At 42.0% G+C, this 19,598-nt stretch overlaps 1 protein-coding gene across 4 annotated transcripts in view; it reads left to right on the top strand.

The window, feature by feature from the left end:
* CLSTN1 (calsyntenin 1) overlaps positions 1 to 19,598 on the top strand; it is a 442,723-nt gene that overhangs the window by 85,854 nt on the left and 337,271 nt on the right. For all 4 annotated transcript variants that reach the window (XM_085609788.1, XM_085609783.1, XM_085609779.1 and 1 more), the window contains exon 2: positions 8,077 to 8,199. In XM_085609788.1, the coding sequence (XP_085465914.1) occupies positions 8,077 to 8,199 (123 nt within the window). The remainder of the gene's footprint in view (positions 1 to 8,076; positions 8,200 to 19,598) is intronic.

Below are 19,598 nucleotides of genomic sequence, written 5' to 3'. Positions count from 1 at the left end.
CTCTCGATGCTTCTAGGGGGATGCAGGTTGGGCCAGAAGCTCTGTAGGATGTATTTTCTTAAAGCCAGATCTGCTATATGCAGTAGTCTCCTCTTTCAGCGTTATAGATTTTTTTTTTATGTAGTAAACTTGCTCAGTGTGGCGGTGCAGGCACCTCCAACCCATTCATGAAGTATGGGGAACTTTTCGAAAAGTAGCAAGACTAGAGAATTGATTACATAAAAGTGATCAGTGGGGATGTCCAATCTAATTCCACTCATAAAGTAGCTCCGAAGGCGTGAAGATCCTGTCGCAAACTAAGAACCTCCCAAAGGAATGGGTCTAGTAGTCTGAGTGGTATTGCACTTGGCAGTAGGTGAGAAAACCGTGTTCATGGCCGCTCTTAGTGAGGGGATCTTAAAACATTTGGTTTTGTACCTATATCACTTTTGTGGTGGTGTGCTTTATTGTAAATATAACTCTAGGAAGGGGTTGGCCTCTTTAGTTCTGTTGATTGCAAGAACCTGGTCTAATAAATGAGATGGAAGATATTTGAACAGTGATGTCTATTGGATGTCACCGCGTAAGATCTAGTTTTCACTCATTCTTATGAAAGCGTCTGTTCTTCTGGATGGGCCAGAGCACAGCCATGTCAGAGTTGCACGTGTACCTGCTGGATTATGGTTATTAAGCTCCATGTGTAGATAGTAGTACCAGAAGTTGCATGGAACCAACAGCCTGTCAGTGTTCCGAGAAGCGCGTCTTTGTCCACCATTAATACTCCGTTTCAAAGTACTGAGAGGAATTAGATTTTGACACTTTATTTTGCTCACTACTTATGAAGTTGGAAGTAATTTTATATTTTGACAGCAGAGAAGTAATACTTATGACGTGTAAGATGTGCTTGTTTTAAAAGATGATTTTTCTAGTTTTAAGTGCCATCTCCAGCAGAATCAAAGAGGTATTTTCCCACTTTTGAAATCGGGCAGCAATAATTAAATTGTGCCTGTTGGTGGCCCTGCAACCGTACTAGCCTTAATGCGAGCTCAGCAGTAGACAACCTTTGCATATTCGCTGGTCATGTCTTTTTTTTATCCCACCTTGGAGGGTCGCTTTTCTCTCTTTGTTGGGTGATCAGTACTCCCTATTTTCTTTAGCGAAGGTGGCTGGATTTAACGTGCTTATCTAGATTACTTTTCCTAGCCCTCGGTCTTTGTTTGCAAGGCACAGTTTGCCACTATTGGGTCCTGAGTGGCATGCAAGTATATGCTTCCCAGGAATGACAAATGGGCATGGTGCATTTAATTAGGGAGGACAAGTTCAGCTTTTATAGTTGAAAGACTATGGTTAGAATTGGGGCCATAACAGAGAGCAAGCGATTGGCTACTAATGACAGTTGAAAATATTTTTGAGTTGAAACTGTTGCCAAAGCAACACTGTTTTGGCTGCATTGATGGTAGAGGCAATGTTCTGTTACTAAACATAATAAAAAAGTTTTTTTACTGGTCCAGGGCCGAAGTATAGTGGTGTGAGTAATTAGTAAAACAAAACACGTAGATGAGTCACCGTAGGCCTTATTCAACATGGTCGCAGAGCAGCCCAGTGTATTACTGCACTCAACATGATGTATTGTCAGTCCCCAGAGAAGTACATGTTAAGTTCAAGCAGTACCAACAATTTTAAAGTGAAGCGCACAATGGAGTGACATTCCCAAAACAATTTAGAAAAGCAGAGAAAAATGTAATGAGAACAAAGACACAAATACCATAAAAATTAGGCAAGGGGATCCAGAGCTATGAATTTTGTAAGTTGTAAGGCAAATATCACTCATGCAACAGTGGCAGTTGCAATGTCTATTTATAGTTAGGTGAGTGTCTGCATATGAAATGCCCTTTTTGTTTTGCTAATAACTCTTGCTCCCTTTGATGAAGCTTTACAAAACCTTTTTTTAAAGTGCTATTTTGTGCCTAGTTTGTGCATGGAAGGTGTCGGTCTGATCCATTGGAAAATCAATGACTAAGTCAGAAAACAGGGAGGAAAAAGACCGTATAAGAGCGAAATAAAGGGACAGGGAGTTTCGGATGGTTGACTGAAGAACCATGAGGCAAAATCAAGACGAGCGATCTTTGCCATTTGTAATCCCCAACATTGTGTAGTGTAAACATTTGGGAACCAGCATGTAGTCTTTTACAAGTTAACCACTGCTTTAAGGATCCTGTAATGACCTTTCACAGCAGAGATGCTTCGGCAAATTCCTGCAGCTGCACAGGGGATTTGGAAGTGCTAAAAGAGCACCAAGTTTGTTTTCAAACTGGACTCTTTCAGGCACTCGAATGGTGGTTTGGGAGATGGATCATGGCATGATTGTATTATTTAGACAATGTAGGCACACACTAGCAATTAGTGATGATGGTGTAATAAACATCTGTTATACTGTGCCAAGAAACCCTCGGGCGCACATTAGAACGAGAGTTTAAGCTATTGGCATTGTAAATGACAATGCCTTTCATTTATGTTTTAAAAACCAACATGTAAATAAAAGGCATTGCCAATAGCTCAAACTCTCACAACTGCGAGACCTATTGCATTGCAAATGCTTGTTCACTTTGCAAGTGGACGTGGCCTCATTTGAAATTTCCGGACGTGCTCACTGGACTAGTCTGCTATAATCGCCATTAAAAAAAACATATAGGAGTCCAAAACCCAATTTAGCCATCCTTTTATAGAGGTGATCCGCTGTGAGCACAGTAAATGATACGATTTATAATTATTTTTCTTTAAAATCAAACAGATGTTGCCTATTATAATTAGAAAGTACCTTCCATTAAGTTATTGCAAAAGCATTAATTGCGTCTCCCAGATGGAGGTGAAGGGGAGCTCAGAGTAAGTCATGGACAGCATAAAAAGATATTCATGGAAAGAGCAGAGGTCCCCGACTTTCACAACATAAACACCATATGAACACTGGACACTTGGCCTCGGAGGGTTGGTGAGGTGAGAGGGGATGCACAGGGAGATTCGAGGATAGCAAGGGGCCTGCGAGCAGTGTTGTGGGAGGGTAAGGTGAGCCACAGGAAGATAAAGCGAGGGACGTTGTTTCAGCTAATAAGTAACAGTAAAAACACCAGCATATGCATTGCAATATTTCTCTTAATTGCGAAATTTTGAGCTATTGGCATCGTAAATGACAATGCCTTTTCTTTTTGCTTTTGTTTTTAAAAACATAAATAAAACTCATTCTAATTTAAAATGCCAATAGCATTAGCGAGAGTTTAAGCTATTGGCACTGCTGTCTCTCTCACACACCATGCTCTCCCTAGGACACACACACACACGCACACACGCACGCGCGCACGCGCACACACGCACACACGCACACACGCACACACACGCACACACACACACACGCACACACACACAGTGCTGTCTCTCACACTGCTGTCTCTCACACACCATGCTCTCCCTAGGACATTCACGTTGCTGTCTCTCTCACACTGGTGCCTCTCCCTAGGACACATACACTGCTGTCTCTCACATACACTGCTGTCTCTCACATACACTGCTGTCTCTCACATACACTGCTGTCTCTCACATACACTGCTGTCTCTCACATACACTGCGGTCTCTCACATACACTGCGGTCTCTCACATACACTGCTGTCTCTCACATACACTGCTGTCTCTCAAATACACTGCTGTCTCTCACCTCTCGCATACACTGCTGTCTCTCACCTCTCGCATACACTGCTGTCTCTCACCTCTCGCATACACTGCTGTCTCTCACATACACTGCTGTCTCTCAAATACACTGCTGTCTCTCACCTCTCGCATACACTGCTGTCTCTCACCTCTCGCATACACTGCTGTCTCTCACCTCTCACATACACTGCTGTCTCTCACCTCTCGCATACACTGCTGTCTCTCACCTCTCACATACACTGCTGTCTCTCTCTTTTTCCCTCAAACACACACACTACCTCAGGCATACACATCTGCCTCTCTCCCTCACCCATACACAAATGGAGGCTGCTAATGTGGAAATGTGGTTATTACGGCGATGGCTAAATTACGAGAAACTCTTCCATGTGGCAAGAATTCCATACGGACAGACCATATATATATATATATATATGAATTCCGCAGTCCTGGGGCTGATGGCACATCCTATGCAGCATTCAGGTGCCCGTATTCCTCATTTTTCAATCACTTTATAGGAGTAACTGAAGAAATGTACTGTCAGTAACGTATTTGCAGTAAGTCGTAGAAAGTGCCTGATCAAATATCTCGTAAATAAAGAACATTGCTTATATGGCTTTCAGAAAAACCCTGACACAACAATTTTTGGGAGCACAATATTGATCACTTTCGGATATTAAAAATGAAAAGGCGCTTGAAACCATAGTGTTGGAAGTCTGCTCTTTGGAACTTCAGCACAACAGAAACAATACAGCCAAGCGCGTTTAAAAAAATAAAAACAGGAGGTACTTACTCGTCAGTTCTATGCAGAATTTGTGATGTTTGTGTCATGGAACAAACAGCATACACTAATAAAAGTGCTGAATATACAGTGATGCAGGCGACGGCATGACTGCACTCTTAAGCCGTTGGGCTGAAGCAGGGACTGGGCAGATTAAATCAAACATGATCTGGTTTTAAAATGAATACTAGGAGATTAAACGCAGAAACAAGCGCTCGCCATGACGTTTTTCGTTCGTACACTTTTCTCTTTTAGAGCCGTCCCAGTTGGACTGGCTCGCCGGACTTCCTTTTGTGCTAAAAGTTTTCTTATCTTATTGGGGCCATGTGTTTGGCCCCATAAAGATGAGAAACCTTTTATCACACACGTAAAGCGAGCAAGTCCAACTGGGACGCTCTAAAAGAGAAAAGTGTACGTCACTGGAATCTCTTTTCCAATGGCTGGCCACTGTTTAGCATAAACGGTGACGCCAGTCAATGGAAAAGAGGGGTGGGGTTTAAACCCCGCTAGTGAAAGCTACGTTGACTCATTAAATCTCGTCAGCGAGACTGCGCATGTCTGCGCAGCCTACGCTAGCCGAGACCTAAAAGTACCCACCAGCGGGCAAGGGGCTTATAAATAAGCCATTATATTTTGGAAGTAGCCCATATATTTTAAAAGCACCATTTTATAGTAAAACATTTTGCACATTATGTAGCAGTCTATCTTGTATTGTGTGTAATGCAAGTATAAAGTAAAAACTTACATATTCATAGTGCTTTCTGTCCCAAGCTGGGACCTCATTGCACTAAAAATACACAGGTCAATATTCTCCACTGCACCAACCATGATTTAATTCTGTGGCTCTCTGGTTTCACACAGACTTCTGCAGTGCATTAACTAATAGAGGTTTCATAATTTATTATAGTGCATTTCCCACTGAGTAACAACTTTGTAAAATGTATTTATTATTCTTTGAAGCTGCCCGTTATTTTATATGTAGCTACCTGATGTTGATAGACCTAAAAAACATACGTATGTTTTAATTATGATGAATGATGTTCAGCTACCTCCAGTTACATGCAGTTGTAAATGCCAACTGTCAGCATCCTATGTAATATAGTATGGTTTTTCTCTAATGCCATGCAATGATGTTCCAGCCCATGCATTACAGCTGTTATACCAAGGGCCACTGGAATGATATGATTGTGCAGCCGCAGCGATTTTAGCATAATTATAAATTTTCCACATTTGCCACATAATCCATCATCTGCCGCATAATCTGCTGATTTTAACAAAACAAAATTATTTACACAAGATTCAAATGTTACTAAAAGGAGCAACAGGTGTTGTTACTCTGTAGAAGGCCTTTTGTGAAGCTGTACTGGTCACCTTTTTGTTTCTTATTTCAATATTGGGGTGTTAAACTGGTACTTATTAGGAGCAACCACAGATTGACCGTTTCTCTGGAGAACATTTATGGTTGTCAATGATAAGAGTACCAGGTTCTAGAAATTTTTGTCGGGAGAGGGTCCTTACGACTAAAACATTTTTATGGGGGGTCTCGGCATCAAAAAGTTTGAAGTCAAGAACGCGGCTGACAGCTTTTCACTGTGAGGGGAAGGGGAAACAGCCAAGAATGGTGAGACACGCACTAAGGAATGTGCGGAATATGGTAGGGAGGGATGGGTCTCCTACAAAGAGACACACAATCTCCACACACACACCTCCCCCCCCCCCCCCCCCCCCCCCCCCCCCCTTGCTGGTGTGATTGCCACACTGCACTTCTCGTGGCTACGAGATGCACCTTGGGAATGCTGCCAAATGTAGCCATGCAGCTTGAGGCCGCGACTGTGGAGATGTTGCATGCCTCTTGCTCAGTATCGTACCCCGCGTCTTCCACACGAAAGTGAGGTGTATCTGAGTAAGCCCAGGGAGGCCCTGCAGATGGGGGCAGCACACCCTCCGTGAATGCCTCGTGAGGCTGTCTGGATGCACCCCCTAGAGGGAAATAACCTTCGTTATGCTGGGATTTTAATAGCAATGGCTGGAGTGCGTTATTTAAAGCCTAAATAAGACAAATTATCAATTAACAAAGCGTACTATAAGTTAATATGAAAGGTTAAGGAAAAGCACTTATCTGGCTGCTGAGCAGCGAAGAAAGAGGAAGTGCTGTTCCTTGAAGTTGAATATATGGGACTTTCTCTTTGGTTTTTTGCTGATTTGTTGCAAATACTCATGGGATTTGTACTCTTTGAATAAACATGTTAGTTAAGGCTGCTGAGTGAATAAATGAGTTAAGCATAATCTGAGCCTCCTGTCCTGACATGGAATTTCAGTGGATTTGTTAGTTTTAAATGGCATGTTTTACTTGACATTTTCACTTAACTATAACGTCCCTTTAACCTTTTCGTTTTTTTTCCAGTAAAAAAAAAAAATAATATATATACACTGAAAACACCAAAGGTTAAAGGTACATTATAATTAGATGAAATTGACAGTTAACATACCATTTTAAACGAACAAAACTGCTGAAATTCACCAGTTATAGTTAAAGTATAAATAACTTGCACCCTAAAGTAACTATAATTCGCGCCCCCGCGATGCACGGTGTTGTCACCAATGATCTCATTTAAAACGCTATTAATGTATAAATGATTTCCTCGAACATGTCATGAGTTATGTAACATTGGAGGTAATTAGCAGTGCATGATAAATGGCATGAGTTATAGTTAAATTGGGCATTAGTTATTTGAGAACTATAACTCGTGAATTTCATTTGTTTTGTTTGTTTAAAATGCCATGGTTTAACTGACATTTTCACCAAACTATAATGTCCCTCTAATCTTAGTTTTTTCTCAGAGAGAGAGAGAGGCAGGCAGAGAGGCAGCTGGATAAGGGGTACTGTTAGTAACAAGACAGTTAGGTCAGAAAGTATTTATGAAGAAAGCTGAGAGACTTGAAAGCGATCCTCTTATTAATAGGGAGCTGCTTCTGAAACTGGAAGACACTGTGATTAATAATAGGGAAGTAAAATTCCACTGCTTGTTTAACCGCATTAAGTGGTGTGAATAGCTATATTTGGCAGCAGGATAAACTCTGAGTTTCTAAAATGTTAATATAGAGACCTCTTTCAGCAATGTGGTTAAGTTTTAACCCTTAACATGTACCAACCTTTTGGATTGATGTCTGAAAATTGAACCTTTGACTATTATTTTTTTTTTTTTAACTGCATGTAAAATTACAATGCTTTACAACGGTACACTGTAAATTACAATTTAAGTTGGCGCCTTTAGGATGTCTGTGCGCAGAAAGCTTTATTGGTATGACGAATCATGATAATTTGTATACTGCACTTGCCACATAAATATACATTTTCATCGAAAACTCCTCATTGACATATGAGCCCTTTCTCCAAACAATTGAGGCGTGCCATCCATGGTACAATGCCGAGCCTTAAAAGCATGCGCCTTTGGAGCTGATCTTATTAGAGTTTTTCGTCTTTGTGATTTGTATATTCTGTATTCTCAGACTTAAGTTCAGATTGTAATTTTTTTTGCGTTTCGAAGCAAATCAGAAAACATGGCAAGATAAAATGTGTGTTCTGTCATCCTAAACGCAGTTGTCTTCTCTCTCCGCAGTTAACAAGCACAAGCCGTGGATTGAAAGCACATATCATGGCATAGTAACAGAAAATGATGACGCTGTTTTGCTGGATCCTCCTCTCATAGCTTTGGATAAGGACGCCCCACTTCGCTACGCAGGTATGGCACCCCGAAATTGAAGTGCCCACAACATAGAAGGCCTGAACAGGAGGAGTTCTGGGTCCTTGTGCCTTTTTGATTGTTTGACTAGTTTATATCGGATGCATTGACCCATCCTGGCACACTGTGATACAAATGATGTATTATTATTTCGTGAATGATGCCTCTTCTACAACACAGCCACTCATGCCAAACAGTTTCATTACTTCTGCTACATATTCCTATTTACCTGTATGTGACGCAAATAGGCAGTGTAAATGATGGCTAACTGCTGCATGACCACGCAACGCAGTCTTGCATTTGTTTTGTAACTGGAGAATTAACACGTAAAAAATGTATTGATCCTCATTGTTGCATCCTTTTATAGCACCCAGGGTAGCGCAGTTCTTTTTGTGCTCTGATTGTAGCACCCTGACGTTTGTTTCCCCAATCTCCATGACAATAATGTGAAACTTATTTTTGTGTCTTAACTTCCACTATTTGTTTTTTGTCTGATTATAAAAGCTATTGACTGAGACAGAGTAATGGTAAAGCTATAAGAAAGGTGACTTGGACTAAGTTCCATCAACTGAGTACTTGTGTGCCGCATTCCTTTTTTGTGTTTCAACATTAATCCCATTACAAATTAACCCATTTTTAGGTCTCACCTACAGGCTGCTTTTGGCTGTTTGCTGTCAAACACCTGTTGCAGAAAATACCAATACCTAGAATGTCCTTTGGGCCAGTCGATTGCTTATTTGTTGGTTCTTGTCAATCTCAATTGCTTGCTTCTTATTCAATGGCTTTCCTCCTTCCTCTAAGTGTTTGTTCTTCCCTTATTTCACATCCTATTTATCGTCCATTTGATTGGATGACTTTTATCCTTCCACGGCTCACATTAGGTGAACTACTTTTTCTTGCAGCACTCCCAAGGGTGGATTTTTTTTGCTGTCTCACTCGAGCTGCTTTCGCCCTCAAATATCATCCGTGCACACACTCCTTGTTGCTCCCTACTCATTCCCTTTCCCATTGTGTGTTGCTTCAACCACCCCTCCCTATTTTTATAATGTACCTGTCACCTCAAACTCTTTTAGTGCTTTCCACCCCCCCCTTCACTCCCTGTTGCTTCTTATTCACTTCTCCTCCACTCCTTTCCCCTGTTGATCTACCACCTATCACAGCCTTTATTTTTACCATTTCAAGAGTGGTGACTGCCATAAAAAATTAAGGAATAAATATATGCTGGCCGATCATGCCGCATGTACATGCATAATTTATCATGATGGGTCATTGTAGCGGTATAACATGCTTGCACGTGTGATAACATGTGCATACATGTCATCGTGCTTTTCTTTTTTGTGTTCTTTTTGGCTAATGGTACGCCCAAAGTAAGCAAAAAGTTTTGGAAACACCAAATATTCTGCTGTGGCAGCCAAAAGGCGAGACCTATTGGCTTTGCCAATGCTCATAGAATGTGTAACACCTACTGTGTTCCAGTGCTTCTTTTGTCTAGAAATGTTCAGCGCAGGAAAGAATTAAGCTTTAGTCTTTTTTACAGAAGCACTTGATGGTTTATAAATTTGATAATACTGGTGTGATTTTATGTGCATTGTCTTGCTTTGAGAAAGTACCTTTTAGGAAGACAGTCAACTAGCTAAGACTCCGTGGTGTTGATAATCCCTATTGTGTAAGTTCACTGTACAGCAATTTAGAAAGATCAGCTGTTACACAAGACTAAAGGAGGCTTGCTTTAATTATTGGACACATGTTTTAACCATGTCTGTGCATGGCTATACTGAATCTGATACAGTTTTGCAGGCTGAGTTTACCTAAATACAATTTTTGAGGCCTTTTTACCATTTACGAACAATTTTTGAGCTCTCACAAGCTTATCAACTGGCAGACTTAAGATGCAAATTGGCAGTACTGTTTTTAAAGCTGTCCGAATCCTACACCATGTGGAACTACTGTTTAGAACCACGACCAGTGACAACTGCTCTATATTCATTTTATTGGTTAGTGTTAAATGCACTTGCAATGGACTGGATCCCTTTTATAGTCTGGCAAACTTTCTCGAAACTTTCAAAACAGAGTTTTGTCGTCTTTAATTCTGTAAGTGTTCTGTCTACTGGAAGCGCTGAATATTCTTTTTAAATCAAGCTACAACTTGAAACAAGCCAGTGTCTGGCTTCAAAGAAGCAATCTATGTGACCTAAACTTTCCTTTTAAAGATATCACGATTTTGTAAATATGTGAATGGCATCTTAAAGAAGTTGAATACCTGTAAACTCAATTTGGTTATCATAGTTCTTGTGTTATTTGTCTTATCCTGTTAGTCTTTCAGTCAGAATTCCTGAGTACAAGCGCCATTCCTTTAGTACTGAGATGGAATTGAGCTGAACGATTTGTGTTCTCAAGGTAGAGGTGTTGCAACGTTTTGGCCACATTCTTCTAGTTTTGAAAGAAGTACGCTGCCTTTCTTTCCCATCTTGCCAGCAGTTCGAGATAGTTATTCTCCACCAGTAAACTATCAAATATTCTACAAGATTGTGCAACAAAAATATTCAAGTAGCAGTCCGTATCTGCAGGTGTTATCTTTCTATAGAATGCTCGCACATCTACTCATTTATAAAAATTAGACTAAATCTAGAACAATTCTTCCCATATCAATCGCTCACCATCAACGCCTATCCATGTCGGCGCTGCTTAGCTGGTCACCGTATATGACTTAATGCAATGTGCTTATGTCAGCCCTCCCTCTTATTTAAAAAAATAAATACAAATTTAACATTCTCTTTGGATGTGGAACCAGAGTTCCTTCTATTGGTTTTCCAACATTTTCATAAAAAGATGGGCATTTGTAGTTAGTCTCTAGTTACTTTAATGAAAGAGGAAAACTAAGTGTATCTTGGTGATGTCGGAGGCAAGCGCCTCCCCTCTCTGGTTCTCCTCCAGGTGAATCTTTTCCGAGTGGTAGAGGTCATTCTACAATGAAGAAACACAAGAAGGGACCTCCCTTTTTCTCCAGAAGTTTCTCTTTCTCAGCTGAAAGGTCATGAAGTTGGTGGCACTGTTCCCAGACTCCAGCATTGATATCCTTCTCTTCGGATTAGTGCATGTGCATCATAAGCTCCATTGGATTTTTCAGGGCTATCTGCTGTTGCTTTTCTCATATCTGTCATCAAACAGACCATGTTAGAGATGCACAAATTGCCACTCCACCCTTTTGTGCGCTGTCTGCTACCAAAGCATTCCTCTGTCTCTGGTGCCTTTGGAACCAGTGCCAATTATCCCAGTGCATGCCCATGCGGTGCTGTTCTCGGCCTCGCCTACTAGACTGGTTCCATGCAAGAAGCCAGTGGCGCTGCCAGTCACAGTTCCATTGATGGCGCACACAGCGCTAAGTAACAAAGTCGGCTTTTTATGAAGCTGTAAATTACCCATTCATAGTACGCGTAATGGCTTTCGCCCTTGGTGGCCTCTTAAATTTCAGCCCTTGGCATAGCATTATGGAAGTGCAGTGAGCTATGAGTTAAGCTTGCTTTACTGACAGCGTACATACATTTGCAAAATGTAGCAACTAAAGGCTTTTTATAATGCTCTCCGTATGCTCCCTGATTACATTAAACACTAGCAAAAGTGCAAGATAGGTGATTGATTGCTTTCTACATAAAATGCACACAAAACATTGCATAAAACATTGTGCTAAACTATTGTGCAACTTTAAATGCTATTTTGTATAATAATTTTGTTGATGCGTGCCAATATTGAAGAATGGAAAAAAAAGTATCATTGTCAAACTATTATGGGCAACGCTTTGGACTGCATAAAAAATAAATTGGGTCTTATTCTTAAAGATGGTTACAAAAGTGCACCAGCAGATATTTCCTTGCATTGGTGCAGATTTACAACTTTCAGGGATTCACAATAATGTACAAAAGTAGTCTTGGAAGCCATACTCCTAACACACTTTTGCTAATTTAATTTAACGATGAGCAAATGTACCTCTGTGTATATGCTGTTGAGCGACTGCAAATTAATTTCCCTTACACCCCTTTTTTTCCCAAACCTGAAACTCCTGCTCTTTGTTAGCAGCAAATATTCAATCCTTTCCAATGTGAGAAGATATTGGTGTTGAGTTGGTGAATACCCTTAAACAGATTGTGGGTGTGCACAGATTCATATAATCAGAAATTTGTCATCTCACTACATGACACCAAGCGGATTTTTTCACGAGCCAAGTAGATTTCTGAAAACATCCAGCCCCTTGGACACAGAAATTATATAAAATTCTGCACAGCTGTCAAGTAATACCAGAACTGGAATCCTATTTCAGGTAATTTTTCCTAACCTGGCCATATGATAAGGACGCACATACTCTGTGGGAAGGGGCTGCCCTACAGTAGAAATACAGCACGGACATCTGTCCCTCCTACAATATAATCTCATTCAGGTTCGGGCTAATGGTTCCCCGTACAGGGAAGACAAGGCTGTACTGTGGTGGGCACCATCTCTTTTAATTAGGGTGGTGGGGACGTTAGACTACCTCACCTCTAAGAGGTAGAGATAAAGGCTGTATGCAGACTATTATACCGATCTGTCACATACGTGGCAGTCCCCATAATCTACCAGGAAAGCTACACAATAGGAATGAAAGGAGGACTGATTTAGGTGCTCTATAATTGTGCTGATATGCTTTTCAGTTTCCCTCTTGGATAGGGTGACCAGAATTTTAAAGCAAACAAGCTTTGGCATAGCCAATAGGTCTCGCCTTTGGGACCTTATAAGTGTTTAGCCATGCAACAGTTGCATAACTAAATCCTTATAAGGTCCCAAAAGCGAGACCTATTGGCTATGCCAAGCGGCAGTGCGGCAGCGAAAGTGATCGCGATCAAAGCGGCCGTGCGGCCGCGAAAGTGTAAGTAATTGGGGTAAAAGCGGCGTCCGCGCACATGCACTGTAGCTCTAGGCTCGCCTGGTAGCACTTTTTGGAGCCCTCTCAAAAAGTCTCGCCATACCAGCGCATGCGCTGGGTCAAGCGAGACCTACAAATCGGGACATTTCCCAAAAATAGAAGAACTACAATTTTACTTCAACCCAGCATACAGAATGACGGCGCTCCTCAGCAGAGAATTACAGAAGAGGCAGTAAGAACATACATAAAATGCCATTTTTAGAGCCGGTAGCATGCCTGTTAACTAAATTGCTTTCTTATAACAGCTGCTAACTATCCCTGCCTTGGAAAAGATAAAAAGATACCTCCTACCCTTTGTAGCCGACCCTATCTTAAAAACCGGGACATGAACTTAATTTCCTGTAATCTGCCGGGACAGTTGGCAGAAAATCGGGATTGTCCAGGCAAACTCGGGACGCCTGGTCACCCTGCTCTTGGGACATGAGTCTGTTATGAAATCACCTGGGGAAAATGTTAAATGGGGAACCGTTGTGTGCAGAAGTTTGGGAAGGGTGATTGGGAAAAAAAAAAAGTTTCAGGATGGTACAGGGAGACTTGAATTTCCTATACTGAGAGAGATATGAGTGCAGCCAGTCTCCTTATGTGTTTATGCGCAACAGCCCATCCCACCAACTACCTTTCTCCAGGCTCTGAGCACCATGTAAAGTATGGGACAGTGCAAGAATTGGGCTGGGCTTCCAGGTTCATTGTTATGCTAATGCCGTTGCTAAACGAATTGATTGTCCTGCAGAGAGGGTGAGATTGAGCGGCCATAACATCACAACTGAAAACTAGACCGGTCAGTGAGCATCATGGTCCGCTCCCAAAGTTACTCACCAGCCCGTTTAAGATGGGAGAGTTGTCTTGATAGCACATAGGTGCACTCAAGTCTCATAATACAATTTTCTGATAATCTGACATGGATATCATCAGGCTCCCATCTTCCTCTGGCACACATGCCTAACTTAATCCCTGCCATGCCCTGCTTTGGCCATCAACATGAAATAGCAAATATTGGGACCCCTGGACTCTGCTGGCCCTGAATCTTTTTAGTTATTGTGTTCCCACTTATGCTACCCACCAACCTGCACAGCAGCAGCTCAACTCACCAGTGTTCCAGGTCCCTCATATCATCTGCTCTGAATGGGAATGAACACTTAGTGCGTAGTGGAAAATGGCCTAATGGCTTCGCAGACTCACCCTCCCACAGATGCAGTCACACTAGGTTGGATAAGCTCAAGACTGGAAAACACAAGATGAAGCTAAAAATCTGCTAGTTGTCTAAAGGTGGGCATAGCAAGGCAATCCGGTGTAGGGTGATTTCAGAAGCAATGAGGACAAATTAGCCTCACTTCTAGGTTTCAAAACGATGTAGTTCTTAACTAACCTCTGCCTGAACTGCCTTGTGACACTGGCTTCTTGATCTGTTGGAAATCCCAGCACTCCTCCAAGGTCCGCCCGACACTGTAAGTGGGGGCACTGCAGGTTCAACACCCTGGTCATTACAACCCGTCCTAAATGCTTGGAACTCCATTGTGGGACATTCTTTTTTTATTTAGATTGAAGCAAGGATGCTATTTTAAGGCGAAAATGTATTTTTAAAGAGAACTAGATTGTGAAAAGGGTACCCTGTTCTATTCAACAGTACCAGTTGCCGCTAACATATTGGCATTGTTTGCGAACATTCGCTTAGTGCGTGAAGGTTGAGTGGAGATGTATTTTGCACCGTTAAAGTCCAGGAAAGTAGTTTTGCATTGGTCATGAAGCAGCTGTGCCCCTTCTAGCATTGTTTAATATGGGGATAAAAGGGACAGATGTATTCCACTTTTATGTATAAATGTCCACTACAGTAGCATACGTGTCCTTTTTTTTGGGAAATGTTTGGCCTTACGAAACTTGGCGTTCACGTAAAGTTAACTTGAATGGATGTTGAACTCCTGTAAAAGACAACGTTGCAGGCTAATCGCCGTAATACTGCAATGCATCAATATTGATTTGTACGCGTTGCCAAGATGCCATGAATAGCATCACGCCAATGGGAATTGTAGCATTTGCTGACTCTGTAACAGGATATTATTTCTGAGCCTTGGTAAGGATCAGAATGGGGCAGGACTTCCAATTGTGGCTAGATTCCAATTGTATCAACAAGGGAGGTAGGGATACTTGCACGCCAATTAAAGAAGGATTAGTGGGAGGGCTGGGAACCAATGAGACAAATGTAACTTTTGGAGTCTTTATGGAACAGGTGCCTCTTCCTAACCCAGCGACCCCCATGAACTGCTCCTTTATCCACCTGTAAATCCATTACAAGTATACCTTGTGCCAGGAAGTTGTTTTCACTGTGGTCCTAACTGTCCTGGTCGTTGCATGTTGGACACCTTTAAATCCCACCAGAGCACACACATAACTAGTCCATGGTAAAGAATTGATTAAACACAAAAGGTGATGGGAGGATGGTTGTAGTAAGTTTAACCACAGGCACTCACTTGACATAACATTTCAATCTATCGTTCTTTTGTCCACTATGCCAGCTCAGATTTGGCCCAGCCATGTTCAAATCCGTCTTGGCTCTGCTCCAATAGGAACAACCCGGCCCAAGCTAGGTCCTCTATGAACCGGAACACAAGCACCCCAGACTGGCTGTGCCATGACTCGTGCTCTTCAGTTGGGTTTAGCTTGGTTCCAGTGGCACAGATTCACGTCTGGGCATTCCCATGGCCACATAGTGCATTATATCAAACATACAAAAGGTAATAGGAGAATACTTGCAATATGTCTAACCACTGGCACTTGCTCTTGGTAGCTTCTCAACCCATTGGTCTTTTGCCTACCATGCCCCCTGAGGTGGCATGCTGGGCAAAGGAATGATGGGTTGAAATGCTACCCCAGTGTTTGCCAGTCGTTTGAGAAGTTGCAAGAATCCCTCCCATCACTCTTTTATGTGCTTGGTAAATAGTCATGCTCGGTTTGGGGTAGGATTTAACTTCAGTCCTCGAAGTGCAAGGCTTTCTGCAACCCCATACTTAACAAGTGCTCCTCCTCGCTTATTCAGGGGGCTTCCCCAAACCTGCAAAACCACCAGCAAGCCATGAATCCTTGCCCAAGGATTGCCCAGCTGTGTGCCAATCCCGGGGTTCTTCTCGTCTCTCAAAATATAACGTTTTTATCGCAGTGAAAGCCACGTGTAAAGTTTTTTCTGAGACTCAATACGGTGGTGTTTTTAGAGAGAGCACACTCTTGAATTTGTAACCGAACGTGCACATGGTTTTGCTCCGTACTCCTGCGTGAGTCCGAGGACGCTGCTTTAGCCTGAAGAGCGGGTGCAGTCCTGGAGCCTGCTCCCCCAGCCTCAGCCCCTCTTCTGAGTGATGATGCTGTGCCTTCGGCTGACTGACTAGTCGAGGCAAGGATAGTGCTTCGAGGTCCGACTCCTCGGATTCCAAAGAGGCTGCTTCGGGCTGTGGACGTATCCAGGCATGGACGGGTTTCAAATTCCTCGCTCTGTATTTCTGCAGCTTTCAGGGAATGACAATCTCGGGCTGCTCTGAACAGTTTCAGAAATGCCTAGACGCTCTGACACACTGTTGGCTGCTGGTTGTACTTGTTGCTGGCTTCCCACGTCAGCAGTGAAGTTCTGAGTGGCAAGGGATGTGAAGGCAGCACAGTTAGGTCACGATCAATGGAATATTGTTGTTCTGGGCCGTGGAATGGCAGATAATAGTGTCATTGTCCCTCCCGCCTTGTTAGTCGGTGGCATTCAAGTGGTTAAGTGCGAGGAGCACATTACTGTGTTTAACGTCGGTCCTCAGACAGCGCTGTTTAGAAATGTAATTGGCTAAACAGCTTTTATTCCCCTTTAAGGCCTGTTCCTGTTGTGAGTTGGTTTGTGTAAGGGTGTGGGAAGCACGAGGAAGAGACTTGAGTTTCTTTGAGTATTTGGGCATGGTTGCATGCACTTTTCTGTGTGGTCTTTTGATTGGAGTTTTAACTTTGTAATGTGACTGGTTGTTGCAGCAGTTATGTACATAAGGCTTGGGGTATATTTTTTTCCCCCCGGATTAATGCATTGTAGGCATGTCAGTAATTGTGGGTGGTAAGGTTCATGGTTTTGTGCAACGCTTAAAGTTGTAAGTTTAGACGGTGTGAAAAGCACCAAAGCCATAAATTATTGTAACCTCTACTTGGCATTCATTGTTAAGCTTCAGATTGCATCTTAACTGCTGCGCCATTAATGGACCTATCAGGGTGGTGCTTTCTACTTGGTGGCTGAGTCTGTTGAAATCTGAGTGTAAAAATTTGGACCCATAAATAACATGACCTCGACTTGGAAAATTATTTTTTACTGAACTGTTTGGAGAATGACAAGTTGTTGGTAGAAAACAACGGGCAGTGCCAATACGAGTAGCACAGGTGATGTCATTGACGGCATCAGAAAACTGTGCCAGTTACTTTAAAAGTGCGAGAGCACCAGTGTCTATATCGGTTTGGCTTTATAAGCCATTAATAAATATTTATCTGCCCAGCTGCGAATAGTAGATTCTTTCCCTGAAGTTTTTTTTGTTTGTTATGTGAAGTAAACCAGCTTAGTTCGACTTAAGTTTTTTTAAAAACCACAAATAAAAATCCCAATAAAATGGAAAAATACTGTAACTCCCATTGCTACTAAGGGATACTTTTAATTTGCACGTCGTCGTTAGCAGGTATGACCTTTTTGAAGAATAAACATGAGTTCGGCGATTTGAATGTCGGAGAAGGCAGGTTTGGGATATTGCTTATTTGTCAATCTTCCCTCATCTTTTCTGAAGTGATTCAGTGCGGAACATTGCTAATTGCTGCCCACGTTCGAAGTGAGTCAGTGTCATCCAGACGTGCTGGAGGAAAGCTTGTAATGATGTGCATTAGGACAGACGTGGTTAGGCTCCAGAATGTTCTGCAGTCTTCTGAAAGAACATGGGTAGTTTTCTGAATATATGTGTTTTCAGGTCATGTTCTTAACCCGACTATAGGGATTTGGTAGACAATGTGGGGGAAAAAACTGTTGCCTGACTCACATGATCCATAACCTTAATCTCCTGACTTTAAGGTGCATCCCATGTGAAAATCAGAGGCCAGGAATCCTCTCCAACGCTGGTACCGTAAGCATCTAATATCGTAAGCATCTGATCATTTAGACCAGTTTATATCTTTGATCCTACGCAATATATCACTTTTAATTTATATTTTAACTTCTCAAAACCCTGTGTGAGGGCTTACTTTTCCACCCTGTGTATCAACTTGTGTGTCAATAGTTGCCATGCTATTGTCACTTCTGCTGCATTGTCCAGAAGTGCTGCTGACCCAAGTCCTGTTCACAGGGCATGTTTACCACGAAACCGGCCACTTTCTTTTTCTTAAAATGAGTAATTGAATCCAAACCTTTCTGTTTCTTCTTGGTGCTAACTTCAATCAAACTCGCTTGTTTTCTGTGTGACGTTTTCGTCCTTCCTGTGACACTTAGTCCGTCCACTCCTGTCTGTCCTCTTACAGTCACCAGAGTCCTGAAGAGAACGGGAGTAACAGCTATCAGAATACTAGTGCCTGTCTGTTTTTATTACAGTCTCATGGTCCATCAACTTATGTTCACCCATGCAGGATTCCTGTAATGGGGCTAATCCAGGCCGTGTTTTCTGTTTTGATTTCTGCTTTGATTTCTGCTTTTTCTTAACCTTCAGCGCAGATTTCTCTATACCGTAGTGCTCAGTCCTACCTTTTGCTTGAATTGCAGTTTGGTAACTCGCAAACATAAATATCATGACCCACAGAAGTTATGCTGTCAATCACTGGTGTACTGGCATAACTGCGGCTTTCCCTCCAATGTTTAATTAGAACTATCAAGGAAGCTGGTTTAAAATGACCTAAGAATTTAATTCCTTAATCAAGAGCCAGTGCAGCTCTGTGCTAATTTTAAATCTGTTTTAACAGTTCAGGTGACACCGCCAATTAGAGTGTTGTATGAGGCTAGACTGCTTCCAGTGTTAGTTTTACCAATGGTCCAGAATAGAATCACTCACTTTTTGGGTGCTTTGCACACAGTAACATTAAGACACTGTGGACTAGTTGCCTACAATGTGGGAAGTGCTTGCAGTACGAGAATGAGAACCAATGCTTCTCCGACAGTCTATTTGTATAAAAAAACTGACAGTCGTTTGTAAATGGCTAGTACCTAATTTAGTGTCTTACTTCAGGTATGGTTAGGTTTGCTACGTAAGATATGATGTTTACCTGGCAATCATGGGCCAGGTAACCACATTGCTCAAGTAACCCACTGCAGCATCTAAACTACATAGGGTAGCTCTCCACCAATCCATGCTTAATGTTCTTGAAATTCTAATGAGACTTTTAATTCTTGGTAGGTTCTTAATTATGAGTCATTACTGGAGCTCTGTTTGTATACAAGTTTCCTGTTTCAGAATGTACAACTTCAGAC

The sequence above is a fragment of the Triturus cristatus genome, chromosome 1_2 (assembly GCF_964204655.1).
Source record: "Triturus cristatus chromosome 1_2, aTriCri1.1, whole genome shotgun sequence".
Lineage (NCBI taxonomy): Eukaryota > Metazoa > Chordata > Amphibia > Caudata > Salamandridae > Triturus > Triturus cristatus.
Note: the sequence above shows the minus strand (reverse complement) of the source record. Positions and strands in the feature narration are given on the sequence as shown.